This window comes from Oryzias melastigma, linkage group LG21 (assembly GCF_002922805.2).
Source record: "Oryzias melastigma strain HK-1 linkage group LG21, ASM292280v2, whole genome shotgun sequence".
In the NCBI taxonomy this organism is placed as follows: Eukaryota; Metazoa; Chordata; class Actinopteri; order Beloniformes; family Adrianichthyidae; genus Oryzias; species Oryzias melastigma.
This window is the reverse complement of record NC_050532.1, coordinates 11,063,020-11,085,396: the sequence shown is the minus strand read 5'-3', so window position 1 is coordinate 11,085,396 and position 22,377 is coordinate 11,063,020. Positions and strand designations below refer to the sequence as shown.

The 22,377-nt window shown below is 35.6% G+C and overlaps 2 protein-coding genes across 3 annotated transcripts in view; one reads left to right on the top strand and one right to left on the bottom strand.

The window, feature by feature from the left end:
* The first annotated feature begins 4,354 nt into the window (after positions 1-4,354).
* On the top strand, positions 4,355-19,832 carry LOC112155593 (ly6/PLAUR domain-containing protein 1). The gene is made up of 3 exons (XM_024287317.2): positions 4,355-4,597; positions 8,642-8,773; positions 17,689-19,832. Exons 1-3 carry the CDS (start codon positions 4,552-4,554, stop codon positions 17,928-17,930), a joined length of 420 nt encoding a protein of 139 aa, XP_024143085.1. The 5' UTR covers positions 4,355-4,551; the 3' UTR covers positions 17,931-19,832.
* gpr39 (G protein-coupled receptor 39) overlaps positions 19,786-22,377 on the bottom strand; it is a 24,845-nt gene continuing 22,253 nt past the window's right edge. For both annotated transcript variants that reach the window (XM_036209697.1, XM_024287316.2), the window contains one exon: positions 19,786-20,321. In XM_036209697.1, the coding sequence (XP_036065590.1) occupies positions 19,828-20,321 (494 nt within the window). In that variant the 3' untranslated portion in view covers positions 19,786-19,827. The remainder of the gene's footprint in view (positions 20,322-22,377) is intronic.

The following is a 22,377-nucleotide window of genomic DNA, read 5'->3' as shown; positions in this document are numbered from 1 at the left end:
TTTATTTCAGTGCGTGGGACACTAATTAATTTTCAACAAAACACATTTCCAAATTAAAACTGTAAATTTCATCTCCATTTAGTTCTTCATTAAATACTTTACTGTGTCGTGCATCCGAACTTTTAATTCGTATAAAGATGATTATCTTTTAATTCATTTATCTGAACAGGTGTTGTGCTTGTGCTGCCAAATGTGGTAGAGATTACATTAAAGTTAGTTACTTTACCATTAGAGAGGGGATCACACCAGATGCTTCTCCTGAACAAGTTTAATCAGTGTGCAGTTTCTTTTTTGGTGGAGTTTTCTATATTGTGTTTGATATCTCAGACATTCTCCCTTCAAGCAATGGAATATCCTGGTCTACAGCAAGTAGTCCGAAGGACACTTCAACACATGGGCACACTAGGCGGGAACTGAAGCTGTAATCCTCTGATCTGACGTTAACTGTTCTACTTCTGCCTCACAGCACCATGGCCACCTCAAAAAAAAATATGTATTGGTATTTTTACATGTTTTTTTAATAAAAATAAATATATGCATCTATTTCAAAGCACATATCCAGGGATTTGAAACTGGATCAGGATCAGCTTCAGTTCAGAAGTTTGTGAAACTGAGTAGTCACACCAAACGTTTAGCTTCTTCGCAAACTCGGTTTGTTTCTGTATATAACAGCAAAAACAGACATAATTCAGTAATGTTTCCCTTTTAGATAAAAAGGTCTCTCTCCTTCCACATAAATTCAGTTATCTTCGTAATGTGATTTACTTGTGCATTTTGAGATTCTGACTACATTTTGCATGATTGCTCATCCATGGGCTTTATGTCACAGCGCTGAATATTTACAGAACAGCCGCACCAGCGCCGGACCAGAGGCTGGTGAAGGTAAACTGAATTTGGAAACACTGCAGACCCCTGAACCAAAGCTGCAGCAGAAAGCTCTGCAAGCCACTCTTCTTCAAAGGGGTAGACTCATTTTGCTTAATCTGTTCTTGAAAATGATATTAACAGTTAAAACAGTATTTTTTTTTCCTATTATAGCTTAAAAGAACTCCAGGTGGAACTGGTATAGAACATACATGTATGAGCTAAAATTGAGTGAACTAACATAGACTTTTATCAGGATAATAAACAATAAAAAAAAGAAATGGTATAAGAAAATAAGCCAAAGATAACTAAACCATTCTGTGATCTATTTGATTCTGTGTTAAAGGCATGATTTCATAAAAAGTCAAGGGAAATCAACCAGCTCACTGGAGAAGGGGATTGGAAGCCTTTCCTCCAAATCTTTGTCATAAGCTGTGTCTTCACATTCATCTGTTCCATCAAAAGTGTAAATGACAACATTTATCCTAAGCAAAATGATTTGTGTTTTAGTGTATAATGTGCAAATAAACCACAGAAGAAGAGTGAAAGACATAGTAAGATGTTGCCACAAACAGACATTAGTTTGCAGCTTAAACTTAATTCAAAGTCCTAAATCTGTGTTGTATTAAACCTAAAATTAAAAGAAAATGAAGGGACATTTTCAACTTAATGGGAATGTTTTTGGATTATGCTTTTGGGATCATTTGTTCATTTTCTAACCCTCTGATCACACCTGGTTGTAGTTCTCCTGTTCATAAAATTACGTCTTGGTGGTAGAGATTCACACAAATCTCTTTATGCAAGTCAATTCTGGAGTCTTTGCTTCTGAGTTCAGTAAGTATGAAGTCTCTGATACCAAGTCCAAGTCTAATGTCAAGTCTTTGGCTGTAACTTCAAGTCAAGTCTCAATAACTAAAGTTAAAAAGCAAGATTTGTCCTCAGAAATAGTCTTTAAGCTACTTACTTGTGGGGACAGGAAGTCTATGTTTTTGTGCTTCCTGAAGAGTTTTTTTTTATTTTAGGTATAAAGTCTCAAGTCTTTGAGGTTAAGACTTGTCTTGACTTGAGTTTTCTCATCTCTTCTTGGTGGTTATGAAGGACCCCAAAATAGAAGCTACTCTATTAATGCAACTGAGTTTTATAAATGAAGTCAGTCATCTTGAAAGAGCAAAACTTGGAGGAACACGTGACAAACCAAGAGGCTGAACCGTGATAGAGCTAAAAGGTGACGACGAAAAGATCTGAAAACAAACCCGTCAAATATTCAGAAAACCAGCTGAGATGACTTAATTAACTTTATTGGGAAAGGGAAAGAAATGAAAAAATAAAAATCCCCATAGATATGCCCTCATTATATATTTATAAGCTTGTCCTTGCTTGTCTTAATTTATTACATTTCTCAATTAATTTCAAATTTTGTAACGTATTGTTCATTGAGTTTTTCTTAACTCAGCAAAATTACATTTCTCTATATGTGTCATCTACACCTCCATCACAGAACCAACTGTTTAGCGCGCTATCATAACTGTGAAGAGCAGAGATAGCAGAATTGTGTTTTGGGGCTATTTTGCTGCAGAAAAACAACTGTAATGCCTCTGATATTTGTAGGCATCAATAATTTTGCTTAAAGCCTGGAAGTAAATGAGTATCTTAACTGATCTGTGACTACCAATGTGGCTTCAAAATCAGCTAGAATAGGCCTTAAAGTGGAAAATAATAAGTGTATCACACTCTATTTTCATAGATAATAAGAAAAGCAATTCAGAGAAGCCCATCAGACTTGTTTAGTTTAACCAGCTTTGACAGGAACCAATGGAACAAAATGTCTTAAATTAAGAGAAGCCTGTTGTCAAATACATGAAATTTACTCTCATATTCCTTACCTTTGCACATTTTATTTTTAATAAAGTATATGTACACGCAGACTCACCCCTAAAATTAATTGGTACACCTGTCTGTGGATCTTCTCTTGAAGCACACTTTGAAATTCAAAGATCCTTGTCCCAAAACAAACAAAAAACGTTCTTCTTCTCCCTCATTTTTGGTTTTCAGATGTCTGAAAGTTCAGCTTTTATTTATGGAAGCAATATTGTGAAATTACTAACACCATGTGAACTTTTATATCATTTAGGAAGTAGACTTAAATGTAGTTTGGAGCAAAATGAACCCAAGAACATCAGCAAAAGATCCTATAAGGAGCGCATAAAAATTCCTAATATTCCTAAAAGCACAAAGACAATCTTTCACACAATTCTACTTACATCTGACCTTGGAATCTCAGAATTGCCTTCAGGTTCTAACATTTATGTCAGCATTATGCAATATCAGAACTGACCATTGCTCTGCAAAGCAGGTTATAAATCCATAAATCTGCATTTAATGAAAAGCAGCAGTCATACTCACAGTATGAGCTTTCTTTAGCAATTTAGAAATGCATGAATTTGTGGAACACAAACACTATTTTTGGGTTTTGAAGGACTGACTCTTTAAAATGTCTTTATTACCACATATTTTTTATCAGAGGATATTTTCTGAAACCTCAACTTCCCTCTGCCGACTCGGTTCATTGACTGTAATGACAGTTTGCTTTTTTTTAATTAAATAGTATAGTAAAAAATACAACGACTGCTTGTCCCAGTCAACATTTGTTAGGATTTTAAACACCTGAAGTGGCAAAAAAAATGTCAATCTTGGCCAAGCACCCTTTGTCAAAAAAAAAAAGTTAGTATTGGTAAAAGTGTTGCAAATACATAAAACAATATCCTCCAAAGCACTGATTTTCCCCCTCACACTCAATTTAAAGCAGCATCTAAAAGTCCAGAGTCAAAGAAAAAGGCTCAAAAGGGCAAAAATGAGATTTCTATATCATAAAGGCAAGTCATGGGAGTTTTGTAAAGAGGTTTAACCAAAACTCTTCCGATGCAGATAGGTTGTCTGGAAGATGAAGAAGAATAAGTCTCAGTGTGCCCCACAGTGATGAATCTCTGATACTTCTGGGGTTGGTTTGTTGCCGCTAGCACTGGAAATCAAGAGGGTGAGATGGATTCAGGGAAAAAAAAGACAGAATCCCAGGAGAGAATGTCAAGCCAAGTGTGTCGTATTTGATGCTTTGGGGTCTCTGGACCTCTCAGCTGCACAGTGATCCGATGCATATCTCAAACTCAAGTTAATTAGTAAAGTCCGAGCTGCAGCAGAGTGGGCAAAGAAATCTACTTTATCATGTAATTCATGATGGGTTTTATTGAAACCATATGAATACATTTAACATGAAACATTTTTTTTTATTGAGCCATTTACTTTTTCAATTTGGATTTGTTTGTGGCACACAAATAGAGATGATGCTTAGTCAGTTAGCCCAATTTTTAAATCGATTTGATTTTTGAAATGAAAGAAGTCATTTGAATAGAAGCAAAGTACAGAGACTGAAAGCTGCAAGCAAATAAAAGCTTTTGTTTTGAAACCTCTCGACCAATTAGACTGGGATAATTAAAGAGGTTTGAATACAAAGACTTCATATCAGTCCGATTTTTTTCTGCAAAATCACGTGACACATAACCTCTTGGCGCTCGCGCGCGCGGCGTCGCGCTTGCAGGAGGCGAGAGTGCCTCCATGCCATGCCAGGCTGCAGCCGCTCGGTGTGCGCGCACACACTCCTCCGCTGTCTCTCGGAGTCAGACCGGATGAACGATGCTTCTGTTAACTGTCTCAACTTTGCTCCTGACCTTCAGCTCAGGTATGAATCTCTGCTCATCACTTCGAGGATTCACAGGAAACTTAAGGAGCTTCAGTGCTGGGATGGATTTTGTTTTTTGCAGAGGTTGGTAAGCAGGAGATCCAATCCAGCCTTTCTTAAATGTAATCAGTGAGCTTTGATTCCAGGTTTTTGGAACTATAGCTGCATATGCTGACACGTAGATCTTTATTTGTCTTCAAATATAGTCGCCAAATATTGCGGTGGCTCTGCGCTCTTGCGCGCAACAGACGTGAGTCCAGTGAGCCTGTCCACTTTCGCGCAGTGGAGAATTTTTATTGGCTTTTTGTTGGAGTTTGATGATGAAGTACTTTTTAGTTGTTAGAAATTTATCAACTAAAAATAAAATCGAACAAAATAAAACATGTAAAAATGCTGAATTATCTAATCAGGAATAAACTTTTAGATCTATTAAATTACTGGGCAAAAGCTGTTTTTTTTTTATTAACATTCGATCCCAAACTTCTTCATCAGCGTCCATTAAATGGCTTTTTATAGGAATATAATATTGTGTGGAGTTATGTGGAGTTTATTCCTAAACCTGATGAACATTTGGTGAAGGTTATGATGAATGAAAAACATTTTTTTTTATTCTTAAAGACGTTTAGTCACTTTGATGGAAGCAATCTGTCTGTGCTGATGGCTCCCCCCACTGAAGGAATTAAAGGGAGAATACTGATGCGGAGCCTGCAGACAGTTTGATTACGGAGTTATCACTGTCTGCGGTCATAACTGCGGGGTTCACCGCATGGGTTTGAATTTTATTTGAAAAATATATTCGTACATTTGTTTTTATTTGGGTTTTTTTTGGTACAAAAACTGCACATTGATTAATGTAACTTTTATTTCTTAATTTTTTTTACATTTTATTCTATTTATTATGAGCATATTCTTCACTGAAATTGGAATGTTAACAGTAAATTAGGTAGATGTAGAATATTTTTTTAAATGGATTCTCTAAAGGATTTGAAGTAAGGAATATCTGATATTTCTGTATTTTCTCAAATTCTCATATTTTTATTCGACAGAAATTTAAAGTATTTCTGAGTACGAACAATATGTAGGCATTTTGAAAGTTAAAAAAGGTAAATTTTTAAATACATGCATAAATATATGAAAATGGTTGCGTTAGGTTTAACTTTTGCAATGAGGAAGATAGATTATGAAAAGTTGGGGTCACCATACAGCGCTCTGTGGAACACCACTGCTGATGGTTGAACATTTTAGATTTCACATGGCCTGAAGAAAAAGAAAAGAAATAAATCGTCATAGTTGTACAAATCATGATTTAATAATTACTTTAACTATAAGGTCTAAGTTGACAACAATTCTGAGAGCAACAGAAAGAGCAGCATTGACAAAGGGTCAGGGTCAAGTACAGATACAGTTTTGTGAGTTAAATTATTCCTGTAGATATTGGAGATTTAACATTTAGGTAAGAAGAGGATGTATTGTAAAACAGACAATGTGAATAATTGTGATATTACAGTGGGGGGACAGTTTTCAATCCACTTTTTTGTAAAGACAGGCTAAAAAAACTCATCATTTTCGAGTGGAACGCGTATCAGGTTGTTGGTGAATGCTTGAATTCTTTTGGATATTAAAAACAGACTTGTGTACGATGGGAGGAGGAGAGGAGTTTGATCAAAATAACAGTGGAGTGAAAATGTGTCTGTGAATCATTGTAAACACAAACTGTCAAGACAAAAAAAATGCTGATTGAGCTGACATTGATATTCTTTCTGACAATATTAAAGTTAAAATCACCCCACTGATTAACCTTGTTAGTGTGAAAAATACAAAATGCACATCTGACTGTTGAGCTCCACAATGCTGCTCCATTTTTGCAAAGGGTACCTACTGATAAAGGACTCAACAAATATGATGGGCATGCATGCACCTATAGATGCTTTTAAAATGAATTTCTTGACCTACTTTTGAGATCCTACGAAAGTCAAGAATCTCACAGGACAACATGACTTAAACTCTCAAAAAGTGCACCACTTGTACAATATTTGTCCAGAACTTCTAAGAGTTTACTGTGAGATTTGTGGGGGTTTATTGCGCAAAATGGGTAAATAAATAATTATATTCATTTTTTTTTCAAACTTGTGAACTTGTTTATCATTTGAGTTTTTTTTGTTGCTGTAGTGATTGTTAATAAAATTATTTTTTTAATTCCCCAAAACTTAATGGATAGAGTCCAAACAGGTCATACTTTCTGTTTTTGTGCTGAGAAAAGGTCTAATCTGATGCCGTTTGGTTATTTTGCACAGGAAAACAGAATCATAGATCACTTGTGAAGTGGTTGTTGGTATTTTTCTGAATGATAGGAGCTTTTGAACAAGAAGGGATCACAGTCACTTTTGTTGGACAAGTCTTGGAGCCTCCATCACAGGAGTTTATTAAATTTGAATAAGGCAACGAGCAGTGAAGGTATATTTTGGATGAGACAGTGACATTTTAAAGACATTTACTTCACAAAAGTAACTTATTACAGTGTCATATTACTTTAAGAAAGGAGTGTAATACATTATCAAGGATTATTTTTGTAATATTTTATTCATTTTATATTTAGTAACTTACACATTAAAACAGATAAACTTCCTAAAATGATTAAATAAAATCAAACATTTTTTCACGCTCAGGCACTTTAAGCTTTTTAAATTCCTTGGCTTTAATGCCTCTGCTAATTTTACTGTCAAACTTCATAGAACCAAACACCTAAATTTCATTTTTGAGTAATAAGTGTCGACTTTTCTAACAAAGCTATACTGCTGGATACATTTACTTTAGGTTTTCTTATGAACCTTTAAGCATTTCCCTTCAGAGGTCCCAAAAGCAATTCAGTTTCACTGGTTTGCACAGGTGGTTTAGCAGAGAGATTTGTGCCAGATGCTCTTCCTGACAAATCCTTTATTTTATCTGGGCTGGGGACCGCTACAAGGAGATCCAAACCACCTTGTGGCTATAAAGTTAGGCAGCAATGTGAAAGGTGAAGCTCATTGAACACCCTGGGAATTGTGTGTCAGACCTCCACTTGATTATTTGGGCTAGTTATTATAACCTTTATTTGTCAGTGTAATAAATTCATTTTATCGACAATTGGATCCATATAAAAATTTCTGGTTGACAAAGCAATTTATAGTCAAAACTGGTTAATTTTGAACGATCCGATTCACTGACCTAAAATCGATCCAGGACATCTTTAGTCAAAAATTCAAGCAGTGTGATTCAGAGATTAATACCTGGAGCTGAACAGTGCAGGTGAAGTTTTCTAGATTTTTTTTTATTTTTTGCAAGATAATCAGGTGTAAATTAAATATGTATACAGACAAACAGTTAAACGAGACTTAATGTCAAATCCATTCACATTTTAGCTTCATGAAGTTCAGCAAACTGTTGTTTTTCCACATCAATATGACAAAAACAGATCATTATTAGAACATTCTACCACGCTGCATGGTCACGTCTTTACAAAATTCAAAATGTTTCCACACATTGGACTGTAATGAAGGCTTGATCATTTTTTGCTGACACCACGTGTGTTTTTCACTGTGTTTACACTATACCTCAATCCAAATGGTATTTTCCGATTTTATTGATTTATGTCATTTTGAAACCATTTATAATGGTACAGGTTGATTCAATTCAATTAGATTAACAACTTGTCTCAGACAGGTGGATCTGGTTAGATCATAGGGATTGAAATCGATTAATTGATTAATCGTTATAGTCCTAAAATGTAGCATTTGTAGCTTCTCTATTTAGTTTCCGTTTTCTCTTTTTGTCAAAGAAGATTTTTTTCTTTTTGATGGACTAAACTGTCTACTAATGGTTCTGCTAAAGTACAAAATCTAAACTAATATTTGTCATCATTATTACACTGTATTACTTCTAAGGTAAGGTATTTACTTTTCAATTACAATACCTAGTATAATGTTATGTATTACACAGTGGAAGGTAATTACAGTACACAACACCGGTTTAGAGACCTAAAAAAAGTGTGTAACGTGTCTGTTGCAGGGCTGGCCCTTCAGATCCAGTGCTACCAATGTGAGGAGATGACACACGACTGCTCCACGCCAGAGTTCATCGTCAACTGCACAGTGAACGTACAGGACACGTGCCAGAAGGAGGTTCTAGTGAAGGACGACGGTAGGTCCGAGTCACATCTAATTCCTCTGTTTCAACCTGTTTTACATTATTTTATTGCTATTCAAATTAGGCTGAATGTCTGACACTGACAGCAAATTATCCGATTTCGCTTATCATGTGGAGTTTATTTTTTGTTGAGGGACTTTTTTCAGATTCAGCCCACTGCTTATTTATTTATAACGTAAAATCAATACAGCTTAAAGCTTAAGTGACACGACTGGAGTCTGTGATTTGGAGCCTGTTGACAGTTGCTCCTTGCAAACAGCAAATAAGCAGGATTAGTATGTTTGCATTGTTCTCTCCTCATACTGAGAACAATGTTACTCTCAGCTTTTCCTCTTGATTTTGATCAGTCACTAAAGACTGCTTGAGATGATGCCAAGAAAACAATCTTCCACTGATGCCCTGCTTCATGACCCCTGTAATGCAGAGATCTCAAAGAAAGCCAGCTCCTCTCTCGCTCAGCCTTATGCCAGGCACTCTGCTATGGAGCAGAAATCTCACTGATCTGAGGTCAGAGGAGATGGAGCCTTTATAGCATGAAAGCCATAAGTGGAGCATGAAAGTCTCAGCTGTAGGTCAGCGTTTCAAGGAGCAGTCATGAACACAAACAATGAGATTGTCATCTCAGGGGAAAAAGTTTCAGCTCTTGTGTAAGGCAGGGCTCAATTTTTTTTTTCAACCAAAGTCTCCTTTTTTTTATTTTTATTCCAAAGTCAAGCAGATATAATCGCTATATTGCAATGCCTTAAGGTGCATTCACACCGAACGTGATTTGCGCAGCAGAGGCATCCAGCTCCAATGTTAGTCAATGGTACAGTGAATTGAAGCCACCCGATGAGCAATGGGTTGCTACGTCGCATCTGCCAATCAGAAACTCAGCTTTGGGCACGTGACGTTTTCAGTGACTCAATCAGCAGATAGGATAATAGTCCAAAGCGAGCGTTTTTGTCCAGAACTCTCATCTTTTTCTTTTACCTGTTTGAGCTGCAGGTTCTCAGACCTCATCCAGCTACTTTTGGGCGAAGGCGGGACACTCTGGACCGATCCCACTCCCTCTAAATGCCCACAGACATAGAGATTCTGGGGGGGGGGGGCTGCCAGCTCGGGTCTCATCGAGACTTTATAAAAAAGGAAAAAGTCTCCTGATTTTATTTTCCCCCCTCAAAATAATACGTAACAGTGAGCTTTGAAGCTCGGCCACAGAGACACACATAAAGACACGGCCCCCTGTACTGGGATAATCTTTAGTAATCATAACCCAAACATGGAGACACGATTACTCACGTTTTTGTAGAACTCTTCACAATAAATAAACTGTATTTATCGTATGTGTCTCCATTCATTCTAAGTGAGATATCCACAGACACCTTTCCTTATGGCGATCATCCTAAATGCATTAGCTGGTAGCTCCTCCTACATGCGGCTGCGGCACATTTTTTGACAGGCGGCGAAAGGCGAATTCGCGGGGCGTGCAAATTTGTCACACAAATCGTGCTAAGTGTGAAAGAACCTTTATAGGGAGATGAATCAGATATACTGGCATCAGTTCAATAAAAGTTAGATCATTTAAAAGTTGAAACCAAAAGGGGAACAAAATGTTTTATTTTTTATTTTTTTTAAACAAAAACAGAAAGTTCATCTCCACCAAAAATGCTAAATTAATAAATGATAGGATAAGGTCACTGGAGCTCTCCATAAAAACTTGTAGCATTTATGATACATTTAATCCATTATAATCCACCTAACGCAGCACACACCTTATAAGGTGGGGTAAGCACATCAAGAAAATTATTTTTTTTTTATTATTATTATTACAAGTTTGATACAAATTTAGCAATTAATTCATAAAACAATTTTTCTTCAATGTCATCAGTGCCAAAATATAATGGAAATTTAATGAATTCCCAGTTAAATGTTGCATTTGAAATCCAAATAAATGAACTTGAGGGTAAATTGTTGTATTCTTACTTTTTTCTAAAACTATAGTGATAATAATTTGAGGACGATAATAAATATCTTTTTATTGAATTACTCTACCCTCAAAGACACTCAAAAGGCTTTACTTTACCAAAAACTGAACAAAAAGTAAGTTTTATTATCAGATACTGTGTTCTTTTGTGTAAGACTTACACAAGATTGAGTGTTTTGTTAACAGTCCTTTATGTGTCCTGTGAGTGTTGGAGATTCTCCAAAAATCAACTTCCAGCACATTTCATTATAGGTCATTGAATCATGGAGCCTGTGGGTTTTACAGCTGCTTTATTGGTAATTAAAATGGTGTTTTTGTGTCTTCTTGCTTTTTTTTCCTCAGCAGTCGCTTTCACTTTCATACTCAATGAAAACTGGATTTTCTTTTTTTACTTTTTCTCGACTGCTGATGAGCAAACTCAATAAGGGCTTTGCTTTTAAAGAGCTACATTTTAATGCAAAGTGCATCCGGAGTCCACTATAGTGTCTACAGGTTTTAAATAAGAATATTTCTGCATGACTGGTTATGTGAACTCAAGCCTTTCTCTCTTTGTGTTTGTGTTACTGGCTCCCTGCAACAACGAAGAAATTCACCTTATGTGACCTTATTGCTGCTTTCAGGACAATAGAAACGGTGGTGGCTGGGAGAGTTCGATGCGCTGTAAATTAAAATAACAAGACAAGAACACTTCACCAAAAAAAATAAAATAAACTAACCAAAACTATGCAAAGATTTTACAGCATGGCGGCACTGCAAACAATAATGAATTTGACTTCTGATTTACATGTCAAGTAAGAAAAAAATGGTGGTCCACATCTATTTATCATGTTAAAATAGAATTTAAAAATAAAAAAATAAAAAAAAATATCAAGAAATTCTCAAGCTTTAGTCAGTTCAAATCCATCTGATTATTCTCCAGGTGTTTAAATATTACATATTTATTTTTAATTGTAATACCAAATTAGTATTGGTCTTGTAAAGTAACTACAGCAACTTTAATTATTAGATTTTATTCTTAAGACTGATCTCAGAGTTTCAGTGCTTGAGGTTCTTTTTTTGCAGTCGACAAACTAGAAAAAATTTCAATAAAAAAGCCAAACTGAATACTTAAATGACTTAGTTTGACATAATTTTTACCTTGTTCTCTGCAGATCATTCAGACATTGGTTTACCAAATCTTGGTGCAGCACATAACAGATTTTTCCTTAATTTTTCCCTAAACACCCAGTTTATATATATATATATTTTTTTTGTAGGAATTTAGAGCTAATTTAATTAAATTAATGATATTTTTGTTTGTTTAGAAATATTGTAAGTGGTGCCTTGTTGTCAAATTGATGTTTGTTTTTCAATAAAGTGTAGATTATGAATATGTATATGCAAGAGATGTAAAAGTGCATGAAGCACCTTAAACATCTCTCAGAAAAAGGCGGATGCATTATTTAAATGAGAACAGCTGTCCTCAAACGAGGAAGAACAGTGAGCTACTCATCAAATTATGTTCCAGATGTTGAAATAAATTCTATTTAGGACATTGGGAGACTTTTTTCTGCATCCTTTGTTGCTTCCATTCTCCCTATTATGTCTTTAGAGATGATAAAAGAGCGAGCTTTCATGTTGGAGAGGGCTGTTCTCAAAAAAGGGATGATTGCAGCACTCCTTCCTCGTTTAGTGTTTTCTGTACCTGTTTTAACAATTTAAGAAATATATGCACCGATGATGCACATGAAAGGAGACATACTTTTTTTTTGGAAGATAGGTGTTCATGAATCCAGTGTGTAAAATCTACTTTGGTTTGTGTTTGTTTTTCCCTCTTTTATGTCTTCCCTTCATCAGTTTTAGGGATGAGTCGGAGGCATTTGCAAAATTTTTTTTGTTGCCATACTAACAAATTATAACTTGTAGTGAGGTTAATATATGGCATGTGCAAAAATGTGGCTCTTGTGTCTCTTGATCTCATTATGTAAGAGTCACTGTTGATTTAACTTAAAAAAACCCTCAAAATTCACAATTTAAGCACTAAAAACTTAAGACAATAAGATAAATTATACCATTAGGCTTTGTGTGTGGGATCAATTACCTTAGACTTATCAATTTAATATTAATAACATATTTACAAACTTGTATGGTTATAAATTTAGTGCATTTATATAAAATTTAATAATATTTGCCACTTTTAGTAACATTATATATGTTTATATGTGATCAAAAGCAAAAAACAAAAAGACAATTTTTTAAAAGTGATGTGTATTTCATGCATCTGTCATCAAATTTGAATTTAGCTTATGCAAATCTAAACCTTTTATTTTTGTTTTTATTTCTTAAATACATCACCAATGTTTGTTGTTAATTGTGTGTCCTGTTGCCAATATTATTAATGTAAAAATGACGACATTAAAAAAAAAATGATGGGAAGGAAGGTTGAGATTCTTGACAAAATCGTGTGTAGCACAATTCAGTTTCCTCAGGATGACATGACACCTTCGGTGGCCTGTGACATTCAAAGTAAGGGAAGGATGTTGAATGGATGCACAGCTCTGGAGGTTTTGGCATGACTTTTGGGTGAGTTGACCTGGCTGGGCGAGGTCGTAAATAAATTTCCTTTTGTAATAAAATGTCAGCTTACCTTCAGTAATCTAACTGACAAGCCTGAATCAAAAATGGTGCAGTGCTTTGAAATGCCGTACTTGCACAGATCAAACAAGAGTGAGGAAGGACACTTGATGCCAAGCTGACCAAACACTCTAGGTAGCGTTTTCCTTCACAGTAAGTCGGCACAGAAGGAGAAGATAGTTCAGAGTTACAGAGGAGTGTTCAGAAGTCACATTGGACGACAAATCAATGATAAGAAGAGCCAAATAAATAATATGAAAAGCTGAATATTAGCAATACAAGGTCACTAACAGTATTCCTTTGACTGTAATCACCAAGGAGGAAGGCTTTAAAGACCCACTCCAACAGTTTTGACAGTTTTGTTTTGGGTGTTTTTAATGTATTCTTGTGGCATTTTTATGATGATTTTTGACATATATAAAGGAAATTAATCTTAAAATTTCCTTTCTGGTTACGTATTTATTTAAATTGTTGTGAGGCAAAAAAATACAGTTTAAAAAGAGCATATTTGTGACATAGAAGCTACACTACCTGCTCCTCTCCGATCTGATGCATCCACTTTCAGACGACTTGATCCACGTGCATCTTTGTTTTCCTCAACCGAGCTTACATCTGGCACAAAACTGTACGGCTGAATAGAAACAATTTTACTCGCCATTTTTGTTGCACCAGAAATGTAAGGCTGTGAGGGGCTGTAAGCCAGCTGGAGTGTAAACTGAAAACTGAGAGGAAGGGGGGCTAGAAAATGACACAGGTTTTGTGATTGTGGCAAAAAAACTCCTTAATAATATTTAAAATACCACTGGGATTAAAGAGATAATTTTTTTGTAATGCGAAACTTTTGAGTGATTTGTTGTTATTACGCTATCATTATTTTACTCCAACAAATGTGACACAATCAGGTCAAAGAGTTTCTCCGCGTACACATACATGTGTTTTCAAGTCTTATCAAAGCCAGTAAGTGCTACACGTGAGAAGGTAATAGGAAGTAATTTGTGGCATCAATGATGTGAAGTTAAATTGTATCAGTAAGTTAAACTAATGTTCTACCAAAGTCTGGAAAAAATCTATAGAACAAAAAAATTGTAGTTTTCAAAAGTACTTTTAAGCTTTAACGTATTTTATGCAGTGACCTATAAGTTCTGGGTTTTCAGGCTTAACACTCACATCCAAATCTTTGCTGCTATACTTTTCTCCCAGTTGTCTAGTTTGATCCCAATTGTTCTCCATCCATCTTCCGTTGTGGTTTGGTTCTGTGCAGGATCAGATTCTGAAGCTACAGAAGCCGCTGCCAACTACTGCAGGGCAAAGATAGGGCACAGACACACTCATACCTAAGAGAGCAATTTTAGAGTCACAAACAAGCCTGTGAAGCGTGTTTTTGGATTGAGAGAGAAAGCAGAAGTCTCCGGAGAAAACCCACACATGCACAGGAAGAACATGCAAACTCCACATAGAAATGTCCCATCTGGGATTAGAACCAGGGCCTTCTCACTGTGAGGTGACAACACCATCATCCAACTGAAAGCAAACAGCTGAAATTTTTCTAATTTTCTTCATACGGATGCGCCAATGTAAATTCCGGTTTATTTTTACTTTAAAAAGAGTAAAAAAAACTCTCTACTCTGGCTAGACAGCTGCCTTTTTGTCCTGAAAATGAATGAATGGATTGACCATCGAGGTCTCCGGAAAACCTCCCAAAAATAGACAATGCTGACTTTAGAAAACATCTAATTTCAGAGAGTGTTTTTCACAATGACCTATGATACATTAGAAAGTTATTTGATGGATGACTTTTGACAAGACTGTACCAAGAGTCAAAATAATTAATTTACATCAAAAGTATTAGAGACTTGTGCACGTTTGTGCATTCACAATGTACATAAGAAAAATGCTATCTATAGATTGTGCGTGTGTGCATCCATAATTGTTTGAGTGGTGAGTTTTCACCAAACACTGATATTTATAGGACTAAAAATAAAGTACAATTCACATGTTTCCCTGCTCCAGGCATCCTTGCCTCAGTGCTTCTGGCAGTGGAAGGGAATTCACTGGTAAGAAAAGTGGAAAAAGAGGAAGTTTACAGAGGCTGCAAGGTTAAAACATTAGTAAGAACTGGATTCATGCTTATCATTACAATCAACAGGAACTCACAAAAATTATTTAACCAAAGTTTTACCAAGTCTGTCTGGTCTCTTTATCTTTTTATATGTAGTTAGGATGTTTCTTTCTCTCTTTACGTTTACATTTCATCACATATATGATTAATGCAATAACAAAATTCCACAATATCTGAAATAAAACAATGCTTATTAAGTCTGAATTACTAGTTATACTTTTCTCATGACAGTAGAACTTAAAAAGATGCATTATTAAAGTAGTGTTGGTTTCTTGAGTTTCCTAATTTTTCACCTTAACTGTATTTCCATCTGTCATTTTGAAGTAAATAGTATTCATAAATTTAGCCTTTTCTTTTTTTTTTATAATGATACGTCATTAGGATTACACATTACCCCAGAGTCTCCCAAAACACACCTATAAACTGTATTTGATGGTGTTAATGCTCCTTTTATAGTTTCATAGGATCAGGAAGCACTTACACCTGGAAGCTAGTATAACGTGTTATTGCCACACGGCCACTACTTTACAGCAACACTAACAGAAAATGGGTTAAAATCTAAATTATAGGTGTTTTTGTCACTTTTTTCCCCTCTGTTGTCATACTAGACAATATCCAATAACAGCTGCTGCTCACTTGCTAAAATCTTTACCTGCTTTCGTCAGCAGATACAGCACAATTTTGTAACGGTATTAAGAAATATATATTTTTAGCCTCAGGAAAAAAAGAGTTTATGAAACTATTTATTTTTCTCGTGAGACTTTGGTTTGGTTTTGGTCGGTTATGTTATGGGTTTTGGTCATGTTCTGTTTTGAATTGTCCCTCGGCTTCAGGTTTGTCATGATTCACGGCTGTTTTTTATTTCAGTTAATTACCTTCAGTCTATTTAAGTGTCTGGTCTCCATCTGCTCTGCCCTGCCACCTTTTTCTTTCTCTTTTCTCTTTGGTTAATTTATTAAAATGTTTTAAGTTTCTGGCACCAAGCCGAGTCTCCTAGGTTTGGGTCCTTTAACAACACCTCCTGACAACTTTAAAATAAAGCATTATCTTTTGCTGTTTTGTAGGTTTTTCTTACATTGTTTTTCCATTTTTTTTACTTTGTGTTTTCTCAGTTTGCATTTCTTTTATTTTGTCATTACACCCCTGTTGTGTTGTTTCAACTTTTACTTTCTGTCTGCAAACATAATCATGGTTTGTTGATTTGCCATTTCTTATTCTTTTATTGTTTGAACCTCAATTTCTGTCAGTTTGTGGTGAATAAAAGTTCAAGTCTAAAGTTTTGTGGTGAAAAAAAATATTTTAACACAAAAAACCCTCATATGTCAAAAGTGTATAAAAAAGGTTTCTATTGTGTTTGTGTTTCCACAACCAAACAGAAAAGTTTAAAATATTGGTTGATTTGTTGATGGGTTTATGACTTGCACTTGAGCAAGTTAGAAAAAAAAATAGGATCATTTTATGACATACTGTATATGCAACAAAATTCCTCTTTTATTGATTTACACATTTTTTACAGTATTTAAAATAAAGAAATGTTGGAAACTTTTCTAGGTTAATAATATTAACATTTCATATAATATTTATGTTATAATATATTAATAATATTAATTTTTCAGTTAAACACCTTAATCCACCAAGAAAATTCACTGTTTGTAAATACTATTGTTCCATAGCAACACAGAACGAAGAAAAACAAAATCAAGTACGGCCACAGCCGTAACAATTAGAAAATTAATGTCTGTAAAACTGTGCTCAGTTTCAAACAGTTTGAGTTGTAAAAAGAAAAATTTGCAGAGAATTTCTTTTTCTGCTGGATGAATATCTAGTTTCATTTTAAAAGCAAATATTCATGAAAAGTTCTTTAGTTTTCATCTTTCCATCCCACATTTAAGTTGTTTTGATTCATTCTGTTGAGTTAAATTTAAAGCTTTTTTTTCCCGACACATGGATTCCTCCATTTAGGTCTCCTGCTTGATGCTTACGCCATGCTTTTACTGAGAGGCTGATTTTAAAAATGAGCGAGGTGTGATGACTTGGCGGATATTGGCACATCATTGTAAATCCAAAAAAGATTTTTAAATAGCACTTCCCTTGAAGTTACGACCCCCGAGATCAAAGAAAAGATGTCTGTCCCAAATTACATGCAATCATCATACACAAACGCGCTCCATCCAATCATCCTAAACCAAAGTCTTTCTTCTTTAACTTCAGGGATGCACTACCGCAAGTCCTGCGCCTCATCTGGAGCCTGTCTTATCGCTTCCTCTGGCTACCAGCAGTTCTGTACGGGCAAGCTCAACTCCGTGTGCATCACCTGCTGCAACACGCCGCTGTGTAACGGACCCCGCCAGAAGAAACGGCCTCAATCGTCGTCTGCCATCGCCGTAAACGCGCTGCAGCTCTCCACGTGTCCCGTCTTTGTTCTCCTGCTGCTGGCCTCGATCCTGTGCTGACACACCTTTGTGCAGAGTCAAAATAAGTGTTGAAAAGCTGAAAGACATTTTGAGCCGGAACTCTGTAAGCTCAGACAGACTGGCTTTGAAATGTATACATGTGGGGGAGCTTTAAGCAATCTGTGCTGTTGAGTTTGAGACTTACATTGAGTTACATTAAATATATATATATACCAATAACATGAAAACCATGGCCATGGACTGTTTCAGGACAATCGGCGGAGAGGAAAAGCTTTTACTTTGAAATTTTGCTGGACACATTATCCTTTATGACATTTTTGGAGTTACAAAATGGAGCCTTTTTTTAATGAGTTAGTAAAAAATGTCTTTACAGTTGTATGAACTGACGAAACATGAACATAATGGTTTGAGGTTTCACTAAAATGCATTGAATGCAACATTTATCATTAAAAAAGCATTGCAGTGCCATTCATTCAGTTATAAACTAGCTTTATTTCTAAGATTTGCACACAAAAAGATGACAGCGTGGCCTCATATGTAAGACTATTGTCATTTTATTTTCCTAGGGGGCTGAACAGTTTGATATGAAACCAATTAGCTTGAATCACAAGATTCAGTTCTAACAAAAACAAAAATAGGGAAATGTCTCTGCATCAATACGGAGCAGAATTGGCCCAACATGAGAGTCCAAACCCCCGAGAACAGAGAGATGAAGGACAATCAATCTGCAAGCAGCAAAGCAGCATCTTTATCTCAATGAACTTGTCCAAGTTTTTGTCATTTCTCATGACCACAGATGTTTAGGTTCCTCTGTGCCGATTTGTTCAAAGACCTCAAAGTGTTCAGAGTTCCCCAAGTAAACATAATCAACATTCCATCAATTTTCCTTAGCGGTTAATTACTAAAATGCTAAATAAAATGAAATAAATACTTAGAAACTCTGTTTGTAGAGGCTAATAATCATTTTTAAAATCAAAGTTTTTTATTTTCTGATTTTTTTTTTTTGTAAAGATTCCCATTGAAACTAAAGTGCAGATTTTAAAAGCTCCACAGAGATCCAGGTGAATAGTTGTGGGCTGACTGTGATTAAGGCGCACATTAGCACTGACTCATTTGAGCGTCTGGTACATTTGGGGACCTTTTTCAGAATTACTCAGCAAGCCCATCGCCCTCTGTGGGATCCATCCGGGGTTCGCTTTGGCGACTGGCAAGAGGATAAGCCAGTTTTCAAAGTGCCTTTGTTCAATGACTGTTTTTTTTGTTGTTCTTTTTAAAATGAAAAGAATTATCCACATCAGATAACTGGTGACATAAAGTAAAAGTAACCAAAAAAGAATTATCAAAAAGAAAAATCTTATAAATTTTTATAAGAATTTGAAAGAGTAATTGAGATCACAAAATTAAAATGATTTGATTTACAAAACTAAATAAATTTCAGTAGTGAAGTGTGAGTATAAAGAGGCGGATTCTTATTTTACAATAAATATATTTACTTGAAGTTTTTTCTTAATTATAGGAGATTTTGTGTATTTGTGTGGATTTCTATGTTTAGACATACCATAATGATCACTTTTTTTCTAAGTTAGCTAAAAATCATTGTGCAGCTGTTCCTGCTATACAGCTGCTGTTTTTATAGTCATTTCAAACATACTTTAAGTGAACTTTTTTGGGTCAAATGTTTTACTGTGAATAGCATTAGCATCTCTGAATCGGCCAGATTTATTTTTGAGTTTGTTATAACCATTTTTTGACCATGTGACCTTCCTTCCATCAAGCTTACAGTGTGCCTGAGATGTGAAGAACATTCCTATTAGTGATGCTCACTGTGCTCATAAAGTCTATTTGTGTGATGTCCCTGTTTGTGATGAAACAACTAAAGACTCAGTGGATCATATGAGTTTTATCCATGTTTGGTTTTATTGCATTAAACTGTACATCATATTTCAGTCTCTGATGGCACGTCTATCTTTGTTTTCCGAGCTGAGTGCGGCTCCTCGGTCAGGCTGAGGTTTGCTGGAGGATCTGAAGTCACACCTGCGGCTTGAAATGTTGTAAAAGTGGGGGGAGCGTTCTCTCGTGGGACGGTGGAGCGACTCGCCCTGTTACGACGCAACGACTTCAGCAGCAGAGGCTGGAATGAGCGCGCAGAGGCAGCCTGGGAGAGGTTGATGTTGCGCTTGTTGACGTGTTCGATGGTGAGGTGACAGCGGAGCACCTGCAGGAACACCTGCCTGAACTGTCTGGAGGACAGATTGTAGAGGAAGGGGTTGAGGACGGAGCTCAGGTAGAAGAAGGTGTCTGCCACAGGGAGGAGCGTGACGTAGCTCCGGAAGTAGGAAGCAGTCCACTGGGACTTCGGCACAGCCGCCATCATGAGGCGGCGGATCTGGTTGGGAAGCCAGCACAGGGTCAAGGATCCCACAATGAGACCTGGAAGCACAAACCCAAAACTATAATGAATAAAAGGACAACATAAATGAAGCATTAAATTAAAAAAGATTTAAACATGTTTGGTTCTGAAAAATGTACTGAAATTATAAAGAAGAAATTTAGATAAGCAAAATTTGCAAGATTTTGACTATGTCTGAATTCCGTTCCTACTAAAAAAACTGTATAATGCAGAACTACTGAGATCCCTGGATACTTTTTAAAGTAATTTGGACATCATGCTCACTACTTAAAAAAAACAGAAACATCACAATTTACTGAAGTAAAAGCCTAATAAACATGAGCATTTTATGAAAACTATTCATGAATGCATAGTGTCTGATGATGAAAACTTGGATAGTTTCTAAAAAAAAATGTATTTATTTATTTATTTTTAATCTTTCTTTCAAACAGAATGCATTGTAATCTATATTCCTCAATCCTGTGAGCATTGATGCAAACTGGCTTTTTGCAGAGACTTGTGGGAAATTTCTAGAGCATTAGGTCAGCTCAACGAAGATGCAGTAAGTAGTGAAGGAATTCGGACAGAATCTTTTTCAATCATAGCGACTTCCTTGATATTCCAATTTAATAAAATTTATCAGATTTAAATGCCTCAATGTTGCTTAAATTTTGCATTTTCTTGTGCTGTAAATAAAAGAAAGGGAGTATGAGTCACAAAGTGCAAAAAACACATTAAAGGTCATTTCATGGCACTTATTGCGAAGAGTTTTAACATCAATCAATCAATACTTGCTTTATTGAATCCAAACTATGTGAGATAAATGAAATACAATCTGTGCTAAATCATTACCAAAAGACCAATTTATCTTAGGCTTTAATTCAATAATGGCTTGCAGACAAAAAGAGATTACATAGAATATTTTTGGTGAATACATTGAAGCATTTTGACATTTTGCACTCCAAAAGTAATTCTGCACACAGTATGCTGAAATAACTGGGGTTTGAGGCATTGTAGAAAGCACATTTCATTTGAAAATACTGATGATGAATAAAACAACTTATGACAAACAATCTTGAGTGTTTCAATATTTCTTTATGTCTTCCAAGTCATGCTAAAGTCAAACGTTTACTGAGGCTGCTGTGTTGTTAATGAGGATCAGGCTGTCAACACTTTGAAGAAACATAATCTGCCTTGAAGAAACACTCCCTCTAAAAAATACAAAAATGCATATTTATAAGTCATCCAAGAAATACCAATACAACAATGAGCTTTCCTTCTAAAACAAACAAAAACTGCTGAGAAAAGTGAGGGAGGTGCAATACAGCCAGCATGACTAAAATGTACAATTGAATCCAAACCCAAGCAGTCTCACATCTGACCCTACATTTTACTGACGGTAAGTTCACCCTTTCATGCATTGCCTATATTTGCTCTGTCATGATTAAGGGTTTGCTGAGGCCTTTCCCAGGAAGTCATCGCTGCCCTGAATTTAAAGTCAACACCTACAAAAACCTGCTTTCTGGCTGTGGGCCGAAGGCAGAGGACCCAGAGAAAACTCTAAAGCAAGGGAAGCTAGTCTGGATACAAACAAGGAGTATTATTATTGAAGGGGAAAGTTCTAGACACAGCACCACCATGCAACCAGAACTTTTGATGTCTGTCCCTTATTAATTTAAATTAAAAAAAATTATCTTATTTGCTATATTAGAGGTCTCCAAGCTAGTATTTGGACTGAGGCCCCCACCTAAGCAGAATTAACTACTTAATTCTGTAATACTTTTTAGTGGATTATGAAAACTACAAAAATCTATAAGGTGAAATGACTCAGTAAGGGGTGAGAATATATACATTTGCCTGTTATCACTCCTTTTCAAGCAAAAAGTCAAGCTCTACTTGACTTTAATTAATAATCATATTTAATGAATCAAATGTGTTTTTTTAACAATGTATTTTATTTCTGTAATGAGTTTGACAACATGTATTTTTTTTTTTTAATCTTGCGTTATCCGTGAATTATGTTTGAAATAAACCACATCAATCAAAACTATACTGCGGTGATATAACCCAAAATATGATGTCCACACATGTGGATGC